We start from the raw sequence: 15,344 nt of genomic DNA on the forward strand, positions 1-15,344 counted from the left end.
CTCTGCTGACCACTCTTTAGACCTAAATACCCACTTAAGAGCAGCACAGTCCTTGTCAGGATTCGTAGGCCGACGCGCCTACCTAGCGTTTAGACTACAATTCCCAGCAGCCTCGGGAACCCGGAAGTAGACGTCCTTATAACGACGTCCCCCACAGCCGAAGGTGTGCGTTATTCTTCTATCAGGAGGAACTTCCGTGTTCGCCGCCGAGGAGAGGAGCGGCGTATCCATTCCAGAGAGAGCACCTTTGTTGGAAGGCACCAGGCAGAGGGACACCCGCGGGAAGCGGAAGGCCAACGTCCCGCGACTGCCGAGATTCGTTCCGGAGCAGGTAGGAAACATTCCCTTGCTCCCTTTCCAGAACTAAAGCGCTCGCAACCCAGGGGTTGACGAGAGAGCAGAACTAGTAGTCCGCCGAGGAGCGGATTCTCTTGGGGGCACCATAGGAGGTGCAAAAGACCGAAAATAGGTCGGGGGTACTTCACACCCCACACCGACCCCCTCCGGGTCCGGAGGAGGAAAGAACAAGACCAAGACTTGCTCGGCTGAGCAGGTAGACCTAGCGCTCATTACAGGCAGGGGTGGGAAAGGCTTCGCTCCCCCAGGCTGTACTCGTGGTGATGTTCAACCAACGAGGAGCGGTTGTACATTTGGGAGGCTAGACTCATAGCGTGTTGATCCTCACAGGAGTGAAGGAGCGCTAACTTTTGTAAATCACAGGCGGCGGTATATACACCGTGGAAGCCTACAGTCAGTGCATAGGAACTGTATGGGCAACAGAGGGTGCAGTACTTTACTTTGGTCTGAAGGAAGACTGAGGCTCAAGCCTTTGCGTGCATGACTGTGACGGAGTGTGGTGGCTGACAGACCCAGAACAGGCCTGGGTACTGGAGAGAGATTTTGGCGGTCCTGAGAGAGGCATCTCAGTGATCGCGGGGAAGGATTCCCACCACACCTGGTAACTACCTTTCTTAGCGAGACTTATGTGAGAGTAGCTATTTGAGATGACTCCTATGTAACTGTTGTGCCATTTGTCTTTCAGGTTCTATTCCCTTCTGTCCCTTCCCCCCTTCCTGTTTTCCCTCGCCTGATCGCCTCTGGGCTCTGTAACCTTCAGGTTGGAGCTCGGGGATATCGGGAGGTGGACCCCTATTACTTCGCCCGGACCCTGAGGAGCCCCTCATTCATAACAGTCCTTGTTCCAAAGTCAACACACACCTGACTAAATATATTAAATCATTGCTTGATAATGGCCCTTTCTCCGACTACAAAAGTGCAATTGAGTGTTGTACACACATCGTAACAAGGCTTTAGTACAAACTAACAGCCACTTAAGATAATTACATATGAAAATACAATTTTATTGACAAAGGGTAATCCATGCACCAGGACCCCTCACATCTACATGGCCACACTATGATGTACAAATAGTCGTATAAAAATTCAGAACTACCAACTATGATTTTAAAGAATTACGAATCACAAAGATAAACAAGTATACTCCTATATGACTATTCAGTTATAATAATGAAGGTGACACTTAATGTCCTTCTCTCCAACTTAGCCTACGCAGTATAGTATTCATAAGTAAAACTACATGTATTGTTGCAGTACTTGGTTCTTCTAGAATTGGGCCCTTGGATTATTTTGCCAGCTCTTTAATGGGGCTTAATCTGGATGCACTTTTGACCTACTTACGATGTGATGCACTAGAAAGCCGTACAGATGTGCTGGTTTATGTAGGTAAAGACTTGTGTGCGAGGGGCTCTTTTGCACAGTTGGAACGGTCAGTAATAAACTGATCGGAACTGAATGAACTCCGAACATTTTTCCTTTCCCAGCACTGGCCAGCTCTGACAAATGGCACCAGATGTGCCATTTTGAAGGTCACAATAGGAATATATTTTGTTTATCAAAAATGTGTTCAAAGCATTGTGGCTTTCATTAAAGGGCAATTTAAAAGCTCTGCAGTGATCCTGCTAAGCCAGCAGACAGCAACCAAACCATCCATGACAACATGACTTTTAATGTTGTCCTATGAATGTTCATTTTCAATTTTTAACTATGGACTGTAAAAACAGGCTTACAGAGGGTCTTATTTGGAAATCCTGTCCGCTGTATTACAATCTCCAGGGGATATAATGGGATCATAATATGGCGTACGGAATATCCGTCACGTTTGTGACTAAGCACTCTCCTCCACCAAGATCGAAATCCGGTCCAGAGTACTACTGAATGGCAAGCCAAATGAGCTTAATGGGTGCCATACTCAACACACTGGCCTGTCAGACCTGCTGCATGGTGACTCAGTCAGGGGGCCACTGCAGCTTGTTCCACCCATTGCCCTTGCCACCACTACAAATGACAGTACCCACATAACTATTAACCATCACACTCCTACAAGTGTGACAATTCAGACTATTCCATGCCCTAAAGGTATAAGATTTGCTGACGGTAGCAGATATTTTCATTTTTAACCTATACTGAATTAGTAACTGTTGTTCTGCTCATTTGTATATTAGACCGATGTTGCCACCATGTGGCAGACTGTTGTAAGCGTCATTATTGACAATTTAGTGCTGGTGCCGAGCACTGGAAACCAACGGCTCAAATTAAGCACTGGTTGGCTCTTTAGTGTGCCATTCGTCCTCCAATGGAATGCTTGAATTTGAACACATGATGGACTATTTTATATCTTTAGAGTGCACCGAGTCATTACACATTACATTTTCTATCAGGATTTATAATTTTTTTGTCAAGACCCAAAACATAAACCATACGTTTTGGCTTTGAAAATACCAATTTCATTTGTTATCACCAACTATGGTCAAGCCTCTTTCACCTCCTAATCTCTCATATAGCTACAGCCCCTAAATGTATGTGATTTTGCGCCTCTTCCCTATAATGATCCACCACTAATCCTTTTTGGGTTCCGGAGTAGCTGCTACTTGCTGAAAAACACTTTGAAGGCTTGTCAGGAATAGTAATCACTATATAAATCCAGTTACAATTACAGTGCAGCCTTTTGTAATGAGTGGCTCGTGACACACAGACACATACATTAATCTCAGGCACACTGTGGAGTCCCATTTGGAATGCTTTCTTGATAACCTCTTAGAGCTCTTCTTAAAGGGACCTTAACCCTGCATGCTGACACAACATAACATCCTACCCCAAATAAATAAAGAACCAGAACAATGAATTTTGCGCCTGTTGTGGTGGCTTTCTTAAATGTTGGAACATTCTGTAAACCTCTGAAAGTCCGGATTCACTCCCTGCAGGCTGTCAGCACCTGCATTCTCCGTGGTCACTAAATTGACAGTATAGGTTCTCGATCTCATCTCATAGAGCTTTAATAACTTTTTCACAGCCATTCCCACTTCTCTGAGCAGTTCATATGGTTTGAAAGTGTAGTCTTACATTCTAAAGATGGCAGCCTATTTTAAAAGGTTTCACGGAGTAGCTATTCCCTGTCTTTGTCTCCTTTATTTTTATGATAGAAGTCTCCGACATCCCAAAATTCAGTCACCATGCTATTCTGTGACAGCTTTTGTTTCAATATTATTCTTTTCCTGGAGGGATTCCCATACTTAGATTGAACTGTAAGGGACTCTCCTAAGGCATAATTCAAAAGTAATTCTAAGTATTTGATACTTACTATGAGCATTAGAGAAGTCAAAAGGTGCCTCTTTTGCATGTGTATGGCCAGCTATCTATGAGAAAAGGCAAATATTCTGTTCACAGGAGCTTATCATCTGTGCATGTGTGGACACAAGCTCCTCTGAAAAGGTTTTCATACAGAGCTATAGACAAATTGTAGGTAGAGTGAAGGTTTATAATGTGTTAATTTTTAGATGGGGAGCTTCCATAAGATAATTGCACATTGTTCATGAGTGTACACTGGAGAGGTGACCGCTTAAACAGCTGCTAGTGATGGGAGGAGATGGGTTTGGCATTGATTACCTCTCCCCCCTTCTTTCGTGAGATAGAGGTGACCACTTACACATGTATTTACTCAAAGTGTGATTTTATGCATTGCTCAGAAGTTAAATGCCATTCTGTTCAACTCAGCAAGGTGTACAGTGTATTTTACAAAATATTTACTATATATCAGTGCTTATTATTCTCTAATGCACACATCAACTTTTTGAGTGTAAATGGTGCGCCATGTGACTTGTTTTGGTGTGTGATCCTATTTAGTTAAAATAATGAGAAACCCTTTTTCATTGGTGGTCAAACTTTATAAAGGATGTGAACCCATTAAAATCTATAGAGATTTTGTTTGTTTTAGGTGACTGAATGCGAGCAAAAAGAGGGTGGCATTCACTAAATGCAGGCGAGTTGACATATATGCAATCTATTGCGCATTAGCAAGAGTAGTGTCCATTACCCATCAATAACATTTAAAGTATTAGTCACGTGTTTAACTTGTTGAATTACTCACAGTCTACAAAGCACTTAGCAAACTGACACAATTATCTGTGTTGTTATCAATTATGTCATTATTGATGTCATCAATGATATAACATTTGAGGTCATAAACTGTGCATGGCGGGGCACAAATTATAGTTAGTTCACTAAACTATAATCGGCGAATCTCTTTTTTTGTTTTTTGATGGTAAGTTTGTCTTATTTCCACACCTAACTATAACGTCACTTTAACTCTACGTGAATTGCAGTCTTTTTTTTTAACATATGTTAAGACCTTATTAATTAGCCTAACTATGTTGTCTCTTTAATCTTTGGTTTTAAAGTGAATTTTAATTTTTTTTCAAATGATTTTTGGCACTGCTTCTCAGGGTAAATCATATGTCTTGCTCAACCATGCGACCGACCTTCTACATTTAAACAATGGTACCTAAGCACATTGCCTAGACTCAAGTGTACTCTCTTTCACTTAGTACACTGCAACTGCCTATAAAATTGTATCTACAACAAAATTGTACACTGCACTTTTATGAATGTGAAAACTGCACATGTGCTTTAGTTTCACACAATGCATGTACTCTACAGTTACTGGCCGAGGGTCAAACTTGGTAGCTAGCTAGTCAAATATAGATTTTGTTTACATCTTCCATTTTAACCTTCTTTTTTTTAACCTTTTTTCAAACGTTTCTGACTTTTTTTAGGATCTTTTCATCATAAAGCTGCGCGTAAATGTTTTTAAATGTGTTTATATTTTCAAATTTTGTTTTATAACAGTATTTCTTTTTTTATCTATTGTTTATTTCTGAAGGGATTTGTACAAATCCCTATGTTCTTCTTTGAGATGAATGTCCGTGGCTCTTGTAAAACACTCCTTTTCCTCTCCTCAGATCAAACAACTTGCAGACATTCTTGGAAGTGTATGTGAAAGTATTAAAGAATCAGATCTTTTTCATGCTGCGTCTGCTGTAGTACTTCCAGTGGTGCCATTTCTTGCTGTTCCTCATCTCCTTATTGTTGTCTCTACATCTCTGCCCAGTTTGGGTATATTGTATACAGGTGTTTCCACATTCCATTAGTCACCTTTGAATATTGACCAGTTTGGCTTCTGTGAATCACATGTCCGCATAAGATGCAAGTCACATTTTGTGCATTTACTTTCTTCTGCCCTGCTGGAAGTGTGAAAATGTTTCACACTAGATTACCTTGGTGGTTCTGTAGATGTTCGTAGCACCAAAAAACACCTTAGCATTTTACAATTTTGGAAAAGGAGTAGGTTCTGTGGCTACACTGGTCAATTGTTGATTCACTCAACCTTCTCTTGAATCATGATGGGGAGCAGTTGCAACAAGAAAAACCTCCTTCTCTAAAATATAAATTACTAACTTGTTTTGAGAAAGTTGCTTTCTAGTTATTTCTAAAGCCTGTTAGCTTATTTTTGGACTAGTGTTCACTGTCTGTCGAATCATATATCTGCTTTCATGTTCTTTGTGTGTGTTTTGTCAGTAATAGGGCATGGCCAGGCCCTGTGGACAAACTCCACAAGTAGTCGACCCTCCCTCCCCATGCTTCCAAGATGATGCATTCCCTTGGAGGTGCAGTGAGTGCCTGTCAGTTTTTGAATTTGTTCACCTCCTTCCTGGAAAGTTTCAGGGTGATCCATCAAGCGGGTGACAACAAAAAGGGGTGGGTCCCAAAACGGATTTCCCCCATGTAATTTTCCCTAGGAAAATTAGACACGGATACAGCCAAAACGGCTGAACAGAACAACAAATGTGACTGAAAGCTAGACCCTGGTCTAGAAAGTGTGCGTTTTGTAATTTGGAATAAATCTGGTCAGTAGTTTTAGGGAAATTAAGGTTCAAAATGTATGTATATATTACGCTGAGGAAGAACCCCATCCCCTGGGGCGACAATCAAATTTAGAAGAGATGAGCATTTGGCCCCCACCAGAGCATCGTAGAGGACACAGGGTCTCAACCGCAGGGCAGATATACCTAATTCGGGGAGGGGCGTTTGGTCCCCCTCCCCAGTCTCTTAGAGGCCCCAGAACCCCACCCTCCTCAAAGCCTACTTTGACAATGTGTGGAGTGTGGAACATATGCCCCCTCCCCAGGCCAGACGTCAGGCCCAGGGATCCCATACTCCAGGGCCTGATGGAACCAGTGACCCAGTGACCGATCCCCTGGGACTAGCTGTTTTTCTGACAGTGAAATTGCAGGCAATCGCCGCCCACCCTCTCCCGGGCAGGGTAAACAACTTTGCCCCCACCCGGGCGGGAGCAGAGAAAAATGCTACTGTAAGCAGAGTAATAGCAAAGTAATTGCCAGATCCCGCTAGCACCACACAGGGGAGCCGGCAGGGTTTTGTCGCTCCCCCTTCAACCCCTAACAATTTTGGCAGCTACAGGTGCCTCGGGTGGGCACTGTGACAGCCGTAAAAAATCCAAGTAAAAAAAAAGAATAATAAATGTGCAACAGGAACCACCTATTTATTATTCACTGCTCCTTGCAAGGTACACCCCTTTATGCACTACTAGGGCTTCTGAATAATATTTTTGGATCCTGGTGATGCCCTAAGAAGGGGTGGTAGGGGCACCACCATACATTTTGTATATGTGATGGAGGGCTGAAGGGAGCGGAGCAGGTCCCCACCAGCATTAAAAATCAATCACAGTATGCTTCCTTAGTCCATAAGCCAATGAGAGCTTACCATATGTTTTTTTAAGCACTCCGAGCTGGAACAGTATGCTTTTCAGTTGGAGTTCAGGGACCCATTGTGGTTTGTCCTTTGGCTCCTTTTTGAGACCGAAAAATGTTTTTAAAAAGACTCAAAGACAGGTTATTTTGGGATTTTGGGGGGGGGGGGGGGGTGGTTTGGAAAGGCTTTTAAAAAAAATATTTATGACAGTCACAAACTAATTGGTTTGACTTTCTTAAAATGATCCTTATTTTGTCATATCACATAGTGAGCTGTGCGTGCCTGCAGGAGGTTAGGCCTACCAGGCCTCGAAAATTGACTTAAATAATCTATCAACCTATCTGTAATGCTCTTGACCCATAAACTGGTTTCAAATATGATTGTGGCCAAATATTTTAATTCATTGAGCCGCCCTTTTCTGTACTATCACATATGAGAGCACCTTCAAATGCGCAAGTTCAGCATATCTGCTGTACAAAAACTCTTTTGTTTGGTTTAATATGTTAACACTTTTTTTCCATATATAATACAAATATAGCCACATATAGGATACACATGACCCTTGCCTTGCCTCTTAGCTCATTAACAGCATTATCATCAGGGCAGGGCAGGAATGTTTCTAAAATCTTGTTTAAAAATTATCAATTTTAATAAATACATAACTAAAGCATTAAGTGGAAGCACACTGTCATTTGTAATCAGAAGATTTTACATTGAAATGGTCACATACTTTCCCACTGACCAGCCGCGGGCCGTGGAAGGTTTTCCGTGGGGCGGAAAGGCGGGGCGGGGGAGGGGAGGGGCAGGGTTGGGGATTACTAAAAACCGGAATATGGATAATTGGAGATTCAGGGCGTGCTACGAAATTCGTTTTATTTATTTAATTGTTTACTTACCTCCAATTATCCATATTCTGGTTTTTAGTAGCCCCCACGCTGCCCCTCCCCCGCCCCGCCTTTCCGCCCCACGGAACTCCCTCCACGGGCCGCGGCTGCCACTGACATGCAGCTTTACTGATGAAACTATATATTGTACAAACAATTATGTTTCTGCAAATATGTGTTATTTGCACAACACCAAGTAAAGTGTTCTGGTTTGTTTTTCTCCTATTTAACTATTTGCATCACACTTCTTAATTTGAAAAAATTATTATTTTGTAGTTCATGATATATTTTGAAATCATTGTAATATTACCTGCGCCAGACCCCACATTGCGCACAGTGATGGACATCGAACTTCAGTCTATTGTTAATATTGTAAGTGCCAGTGAAGCCATAAAGAGTACATGGGCTAAAAACTCGTCAACTTGAGTTCCCCAGCACCATGATGGCTTCACTGAACCCAGGAGTGTTTGGTACCAAACATCACCTCTTTATAAACCCACACTGATGCCAGTGTTGGATTTATTAAAACATGTACCCAGAGGGCACCTCAGAGATGCCCCCTGAAAATCCCACCAACCCTGGTGTGGTCTGTGACTGGCGTCAGGCAGCCTGCCACCACCAGACATGTTTCTGGACCCCTGGATTGATGCCCTTGCTCTCTGAGGTCAGAAACAAAGCCCATCCTTGGCTGAGGTGTCACACCTCCTCCCCCAGGCAGGCACAGTGCTCAAGGTGGAAGCTTTAAATGCCTTACCGCCTTTGTAATGTGACCCCACCCTCTGCTGCTAGCAGCAGATTTCAGCCCCTTGTTCAAACCCCCACTTTTGGCAGGATAACTGGCTGGAAATTTAAGTGGGACTAGGAGGTGTGCCCCACTTCGCCAACTCCTCCCCTCAGGTGCTGCTGCAGTTAAAGTGAAGCACATTTTTCAGCGGCCACCATCTTGAAGATGGTCCAACTTATCCAATCAGTACTATGCCCCACTCCCAATAGAGGGTGTAGACTTTCCAGGTAAGGAACTCATTGGTCCCTACTTGTGTATTTCTGGGGAAATCCCTGGACTCTTTACACAATATAACAATTTTTGGTATATCACTTAAAGAGCTAGCTTCCTACACTACATCACCATGTCAGGTTCCTCTGGAATGACATCATTAATGACAACACTGTGCATGGTGTGCCGCAAGTTAAAGTTACTTAACTTTTATTATTGAATGTTGCCTGTGATTTCAAATGTCATATTTCATAGAAAAGAGGTCTTAACTGTGATATTTTTTCTGTACTTCACAGTGCTAAATGTATTAGCAGGATATTTAGCTTCCCTAAACAACAAAAAAGAAGTTCATGCATCATTAACACAGCAATTCGTCCTTTTTCATTGCTGGCATAAAAAAATGCTTCCATAATAACAGTGCTGCTCTCAGAGCATTATTCAGCGGAACTGGCAAGCTCACCCTTGCATGCCCATCCTTGACATAAGCATCTACCAATGAATCCTCCCCAGTTCATCAAAATCAACTCTGTAAAGGAGAACTCCATTAGCAAAAAGTGGCTCTGTCCCATATTGTACTTTTCCCGCTTTATTTATGTTTGTTAAACTTACTCTGTAATGTCAATGTACTACTAAAAAAAGCAATTTTTGATGCATGTTTTTAATTTTCTTAGAACATACTTTTCATTTAAAAGGTGATATAATAATATAAATTTTTGTATAAAGCACATTTTAAAGATGAGCACATTATCCCCAACAAAAACATTGGCAGACATATCTGCAGTTTCGGGCAAACAGTTGATGCTAAAAGGATGGCACTAAAATTCTCAAAATCTTTCAAAAGATAAATATGTGATAAAGAAAATACATACAGAGTGACTATAACTGGAGCCCTGAAGTAGCTATAAGTCTCACCTTCACCATGCATCACTGATACCTCACATATTACATCACTCATGACATGTTCTATGACATCATCGATAGCATTACTGCTGACCTCTGTTATGACATCATTAATGACAACACTGTGCATTCCTAGAGCACAGGTTATAATCGTTTTCACGGCTTGAGCTATAGTTACTTCAGTTAACACTATAACTGGTAGATATCAGTGTTTCTTTAAGTTTAAATGTAACGCTTCAACTAGCATTGCCACCTATATACACACACACACACACACACACATATATGCATATATATTTATATATATATATATATATACACGTATATATATATACCACTATAAAAAACAAAGGTTGCAGGGACCTTATAGTTAGGAAATAGAATCTTTAAAAAACTTGAAAAATTCACTGAAAAAAACAAAGGGGCTGTATAGTTAGAGTCAGATTTTACTCGTACGTAACCATAGAAATTCAGCAGTTATAGTTACCTGAGCGACTTATATTATGCCCCAACAATGCACTGCTTATTACCTTGCATATTACATCACTCATGACATGGTAAGTAACATCACTGATGACATCTCAAATGACATCACTGATGACATCCTCCACAGAACATGGAGTGTTTCCTTTTGCTTGGCAGGAGCTGTCAGCTCCCTCCAAGCATAAGCAAACTGCTATGTCCTAGAGGTGGGCTCCCCGGGCACATAGCATGTAGTGTAGGAAGCTATCTCTCTCAGCCCACATATGGCTACAGGAGGGGGTCTCCCCTTCTTTCAATTTTAAGGGCCTGTCCAGGAGAGATAGCCCTCTCCTTGTAAAAAATAAAGAAAGCCACGGGGACGTGGTGGTCCCTGGTCCATACATGGCCTGGGTGGTGGGCAAGGCACCCCCCCTCTCCTTTCAATACTGCCATTGACCCTGGAGTGGTGGTGGTCTCCAGGGCCCATTCAACCATTGGAGGGGGGTCTGGGTGACCCCCCCTCCTCTTTGTTTTTATAAAGCCACAGGGAGGTGCTGGTCCCCAGGCCTCTTGCAGCCTCAGGCTGAGAGCTGTGCGGCCCTCCTCCTTGTCTATGTAAATCTCGGCCAGCCACGTAGACGTGGCGGTGCCCGGGGCCAAGATTGGCCACGGGGAGGGAGGCCGTGTGCGCCCTACACTAAAACATATTATGAATAGGATGTGGCCAGAGGGCTAGAGCGGTGGACCTTTGAGCTGGGAAGCCGAGTTTGAGTATCGACAGGGACACTCAACATCCTGTGATTCTGGGCAAACCACTTAATCTCCCCGAGCCTAACAAAAATGTATGTGTCTGTCCGTAACGCAACTGGTGCTCATGTGAAGTGCTCTGATACTTTTGGTTCTAGTTCACGCTATATGAAATTCCCCCCCCCCCCCCAAAAAAAAGCAAGAAAACATGCCCCTGGGATGGTCTACCTGGGGCCTTTGATAAAAACAATTGCAGGAGCCCACGCTTTTTTTTTTTTTTTTAATTTTTACTCAATTCGCAGACCGGCCGCAATTTTTAGCGCAATTTGTTTTTTTTCAATATGCTTTTTTACTCTGGCAGGGTCCCTCTGGGACACCAGTACCAGAACTAATGGTTCAGGATATTCCAGCGCTGCCCCCTTTTCTTTATTTTTTTACGTTTTTTCAGGGGCTCGGTTGTAGCCGAGTACCAAGATGGGTGCCAACACTTCCTGGGTATAGTATTGGCTGCCCATCAAATTTCAGCACCAGATCAGGACAGTTTGTGGAGCCTTCATGTCCCTAGCTTTACATTACAAATTTGGATTTCTATAAATATCTTTAAAACTACTGAATGGATTTATACCAAATAGCAAAAAGCACTCTTTCTGGACCAAGAGCTAGCTTTCGGTAAAATTTGGTGTTATTCTGTTCAGCGATTCGGTCTGTAGTCGTGTTCAAAATCCCTATGGGAATTAAGATAGGAAACACACTTTATATTTAACACCTCCTTTTTCCCGGCCACCTCTTGACAGATCACCCCAAAACTTTCTGTGCACAGCCAGAATCATCGGCATACCTGAATGTGAATCATTCTTCTTTCCTTTGAGGCCAGTACCCAAATACCTGGGACCCCGTCACTATCTGTGCCCATTTTCCGTTAGTTTCTCTCTCTGCATGTCCCCAAGTGTCATCTCCTGTTGGTTCTAAAATAATCCTCTGTTAGATTTTAGCAAATGTATTTTGATGTCACTGACACCTGTGAATGCTGGAAAAGAATTTGGGAAAGGTACCTTCTTTTTTAATTGTGGTCATCATCTGCAAGTTCATGTAATCTTATTGAATGGCATATGTTGGTTGGATCAGTACGTATGGTAAAGACCATAGACCCATGCAAGCTGAAACCATTTAATTTATGAGATCAGAGGGCAGGCAGCATATAAGAGTCTGTGTTATCATGAGATCAGTCTTGTCCTTCTATTCGAAAGATAAATTAAAATCCTCACTGTTCAAATTAAGGCGTTTATTTAAAATGGATAATTTTACCCATAGTGTACAGAGGAAAACCGATGAATTTCACCAAGGTACAAATTTCCGTCATGTCTCCACTTTTGCTAGAACTGACAGTACATAAGGATGCTGATCTGCTAGCCCCTTTGGGGGCTTCTTGGCTTATTGATGAATAAAAGATATTTAAGTAACTGCCTATATTCTCATACTTTAGATGATGCTGAGGGTTCCTTAAGGTATCATTGTTACAGGATCCGAAAGAGTGTTCAAGGTACAAATGTGTTCTTTTTATGCAATTTAAGAATTTTTACTTTTGGAAAGTTCTTCATAAAATTAACACATAGCTAGAACAACCTCAAGCAATGTTTATTGAAAATTGACATCCTGTATTTATGCAACAAATTTTGATAGCTATGAATGAAATCTTTATGTACCACAATCTATAATTATGATAAATATGCATATTGTTCTTTAATGCTAAAGTTAAATATGTTCCATCCTACAAAATGCTAACGAACACTACATTAGATAAAGATTTTGCAGTCATCAGCAAAAAGAATAAAAGGTGCCAATGGCATACTGCCCTTTGCAATTGAATGGCAAATGTTTGCTCTTTGGGGCGTTGCCTCACCATCATCATCATCTAGTGACATCATGGTTCTTTCTTGCCAAGGGGACAAACTATTCTGAGGCACAGTTGGCCAGAGGCCGAAGGCAAAGAGATTGTTGAGATGACCACTAAGATTACTTAATGTGTTAAGTCAAGCTGTCATGGTCTACATATAAAGATTGTGTTATGCCAACAAGCGTATAGGGTCCTGCTAGAGTGTTGATGGTAAAATTAAGTGTGATCTACGATTCATGTTAAACTGGATATAAACCTGATGTTTTAATGCAGTTTGATTGCTTATGCCTTTTAGTTGTTGTATAGGGCAATACATGTGGTGCATTTGTGAGTGTAGAAATGGTATGTAGTTTTGTAGTTACAAAAGCACAAACACAATGTGAAATCTCTAAGATACTTGAATAATACATGACAGTTCTATATTATGGCTGTGTATCAGTTTAACTTGAGTAACATTTGGGTTCAGGTGTACAGAATAGAAAACAAAATACTAGGAATATTTATCTTAGCCTTTGGTGTAAGACAGGACTGAAATGAAAAGAGTAACTCAGAATTATGGCAATTGTTACTGTGACCCTCCCGTTCCCTACATCCCTTACTTTGTACACGGCTATAGAATATGGTTCTCACCAAGTAGGTAGCAAGTGAAGCCATATCCTTAATTAATTTTGAAGTTAAGCTGTATTGAGCATTCTCTTTGCCGAATTTAGTAAAATTGTCCTACTGGTGTTAATTTGCACCATTATGGTATCCAGCACCATGTTACACTTTATCAGGAAGTGCAACACTGCCACAAAAAGATATGTAGCAATGTAATACAATCTTACTGTATAAATATGATGCTAAAAAAATCTGATAGAGACTTCTCACTGCAGATTCCTTACATTGGAATTACTCTGAGGTGTCAGACTGGATCTGGTCATTTTTCATGAACTGTACCCCTACGTGCCGGAAGGTGGCATCATCTGGCTCTGCGTTGCGACGTCCATGCCAGAAGTGATGTGTGCGATGCCTATATAGCCGCCAACCCAGCACTCTGACGTCAGTTCTTTTCTTTCCACGCCAGTCAGTGCAGATCTGAGGAGAGCTAACGCCAGTCATTTTATGGCTGACCTTTTTGACTTTATGTCGAAGTTATGTAAGATGTTTTTTGTCCTGATGTGGTAGGGATGTCCATGAGAAAGGCTGGATTCAAGCTTTGCGGCACATGTCACAGGAAAATGTCGGTGACTGACCCACATCTCATCTGTCTCTGGTGCCATGAGCATGACCACGATGTCAAGACCACGATGTCAAGACCTGCCTCAATTGTTGCGCCATGCACCTCAAGACCCTGAGGGAGCGATCCCTCAAGCTCCTTGCCACTCGACTTGCAATGCAATGATGGTACTATCCCGTCGAGCGGAAGGGCCTGGGATCTGTCAGGGAGCCATCGATCTTAGTCGCAGTTGAAGTCATCCCACCCTAGTAATTCCCACAAATTGAAGAAAAGCAAGAGGTCTTCGACTTCACCCCAGCCGCTGAAGTCATCCGACAAGGGATTTTTGTCGCTCGAACCCTGGGCCCACGGTTGAGCCTGCACCTGGGCTGTCTCCGCACCGCCCTGAGTTTTCAGGGAGCCTGAACGACTGCTGCCCAACTATGAGAATTCTTTGTGGCCATGAACCTCATATTTGGGTGGGCTGTCCCCGCTGGAATGCCTTGGGCTCTTACTGGTTCCACGCCGGCGGGCCCACCCTTAGTGCCTATTGAGCCCCTTGGATATACAGATCGATCCGGAGTGGGGACGGTCATGCCACCTCGACCTTCACTGGCGCGGGTTCCACTGTCTACGCTCCCAGTGCTACCCGTGCCATCCCCATTCTCATCTCGACTCCAACACAGAGCCGGAGGGACATCGTCCAACACTGACTGATGCCATTCCCTCCAAGACGGAGACTGAGCCCTAGTCCTATGGGCAATGGCCTTTGGAAAGATTGAGAGGAGTCACTGGTCCTTGAGAATAGCAGCCCCTAGACACTGATATAGACTGGTATGAGAAATTGGCAGATACCACTGGACTGGACACCTCCCCAGATACTGGCTTGGTATGGATGCTATGGAGGGTGCCACATTTGCTAGAGTGGTGAGGAGGGCCTTCATCTGCTCTTTTTGGCTGTCAAGACTAACTTGATGAAAGTGTTTCAGCCGGGAGTCACCCCTTTCAGAACAGCTTCTTCCAATTAATGAAGCTTTCACGGAAGTCCTGCTCGGGGCCTGGTCCAAGCCCTGCACATGGGGCTCCTGTGAACAGGACAATTGCCCGCTGCCATCGACCGTCCCTTTGGACAATTCTTTC

The 15,344-nt window shown here is 42.8% G+C and overlaps 1 protein-coding gene across 3 annotated transcripts in view; it reads left to right on the plus strand.

Moving 5' to 3' along the window:
- The window catches only part of LOC146790029 (uncharacterized), a 205,528-nt gene that overhangs the window by 134,834 nt on the left and 55,350 nt on the right, over positions 1-15,344 (plus strand). For 2 of the 3 annotated variants that reach the window (XM_085630161.1, XM_085630159.1), the window contains one exon: positions 12,596-12,652. The exons of the other annotated variant lie outside the window; for it this stretch is intronic. In XM_085630161.1, coding sequence (XP_085486287.1) covers positions 12,596-12,652 — 57 coding nt within the window. The remainder of the gene's footprint in view (positions 1-12,595; positions 12,653-15,344) is intronic. 3 annotated transcript variants of the gene reach the window in all.

This window comes from Triturus cristatus, chromosome 10, assembly GCF_964204655.1.
Source record: "Triturus cristatus chromosome 10, aTriCri1.1, whole genome shotgun sequence".
Classification (NCBI taxonomy): Eukaryota; Metazoa; Chordata; class Amphibia; order Caudata; family Salamandridae; genus Triturus; species Triturus cristatus.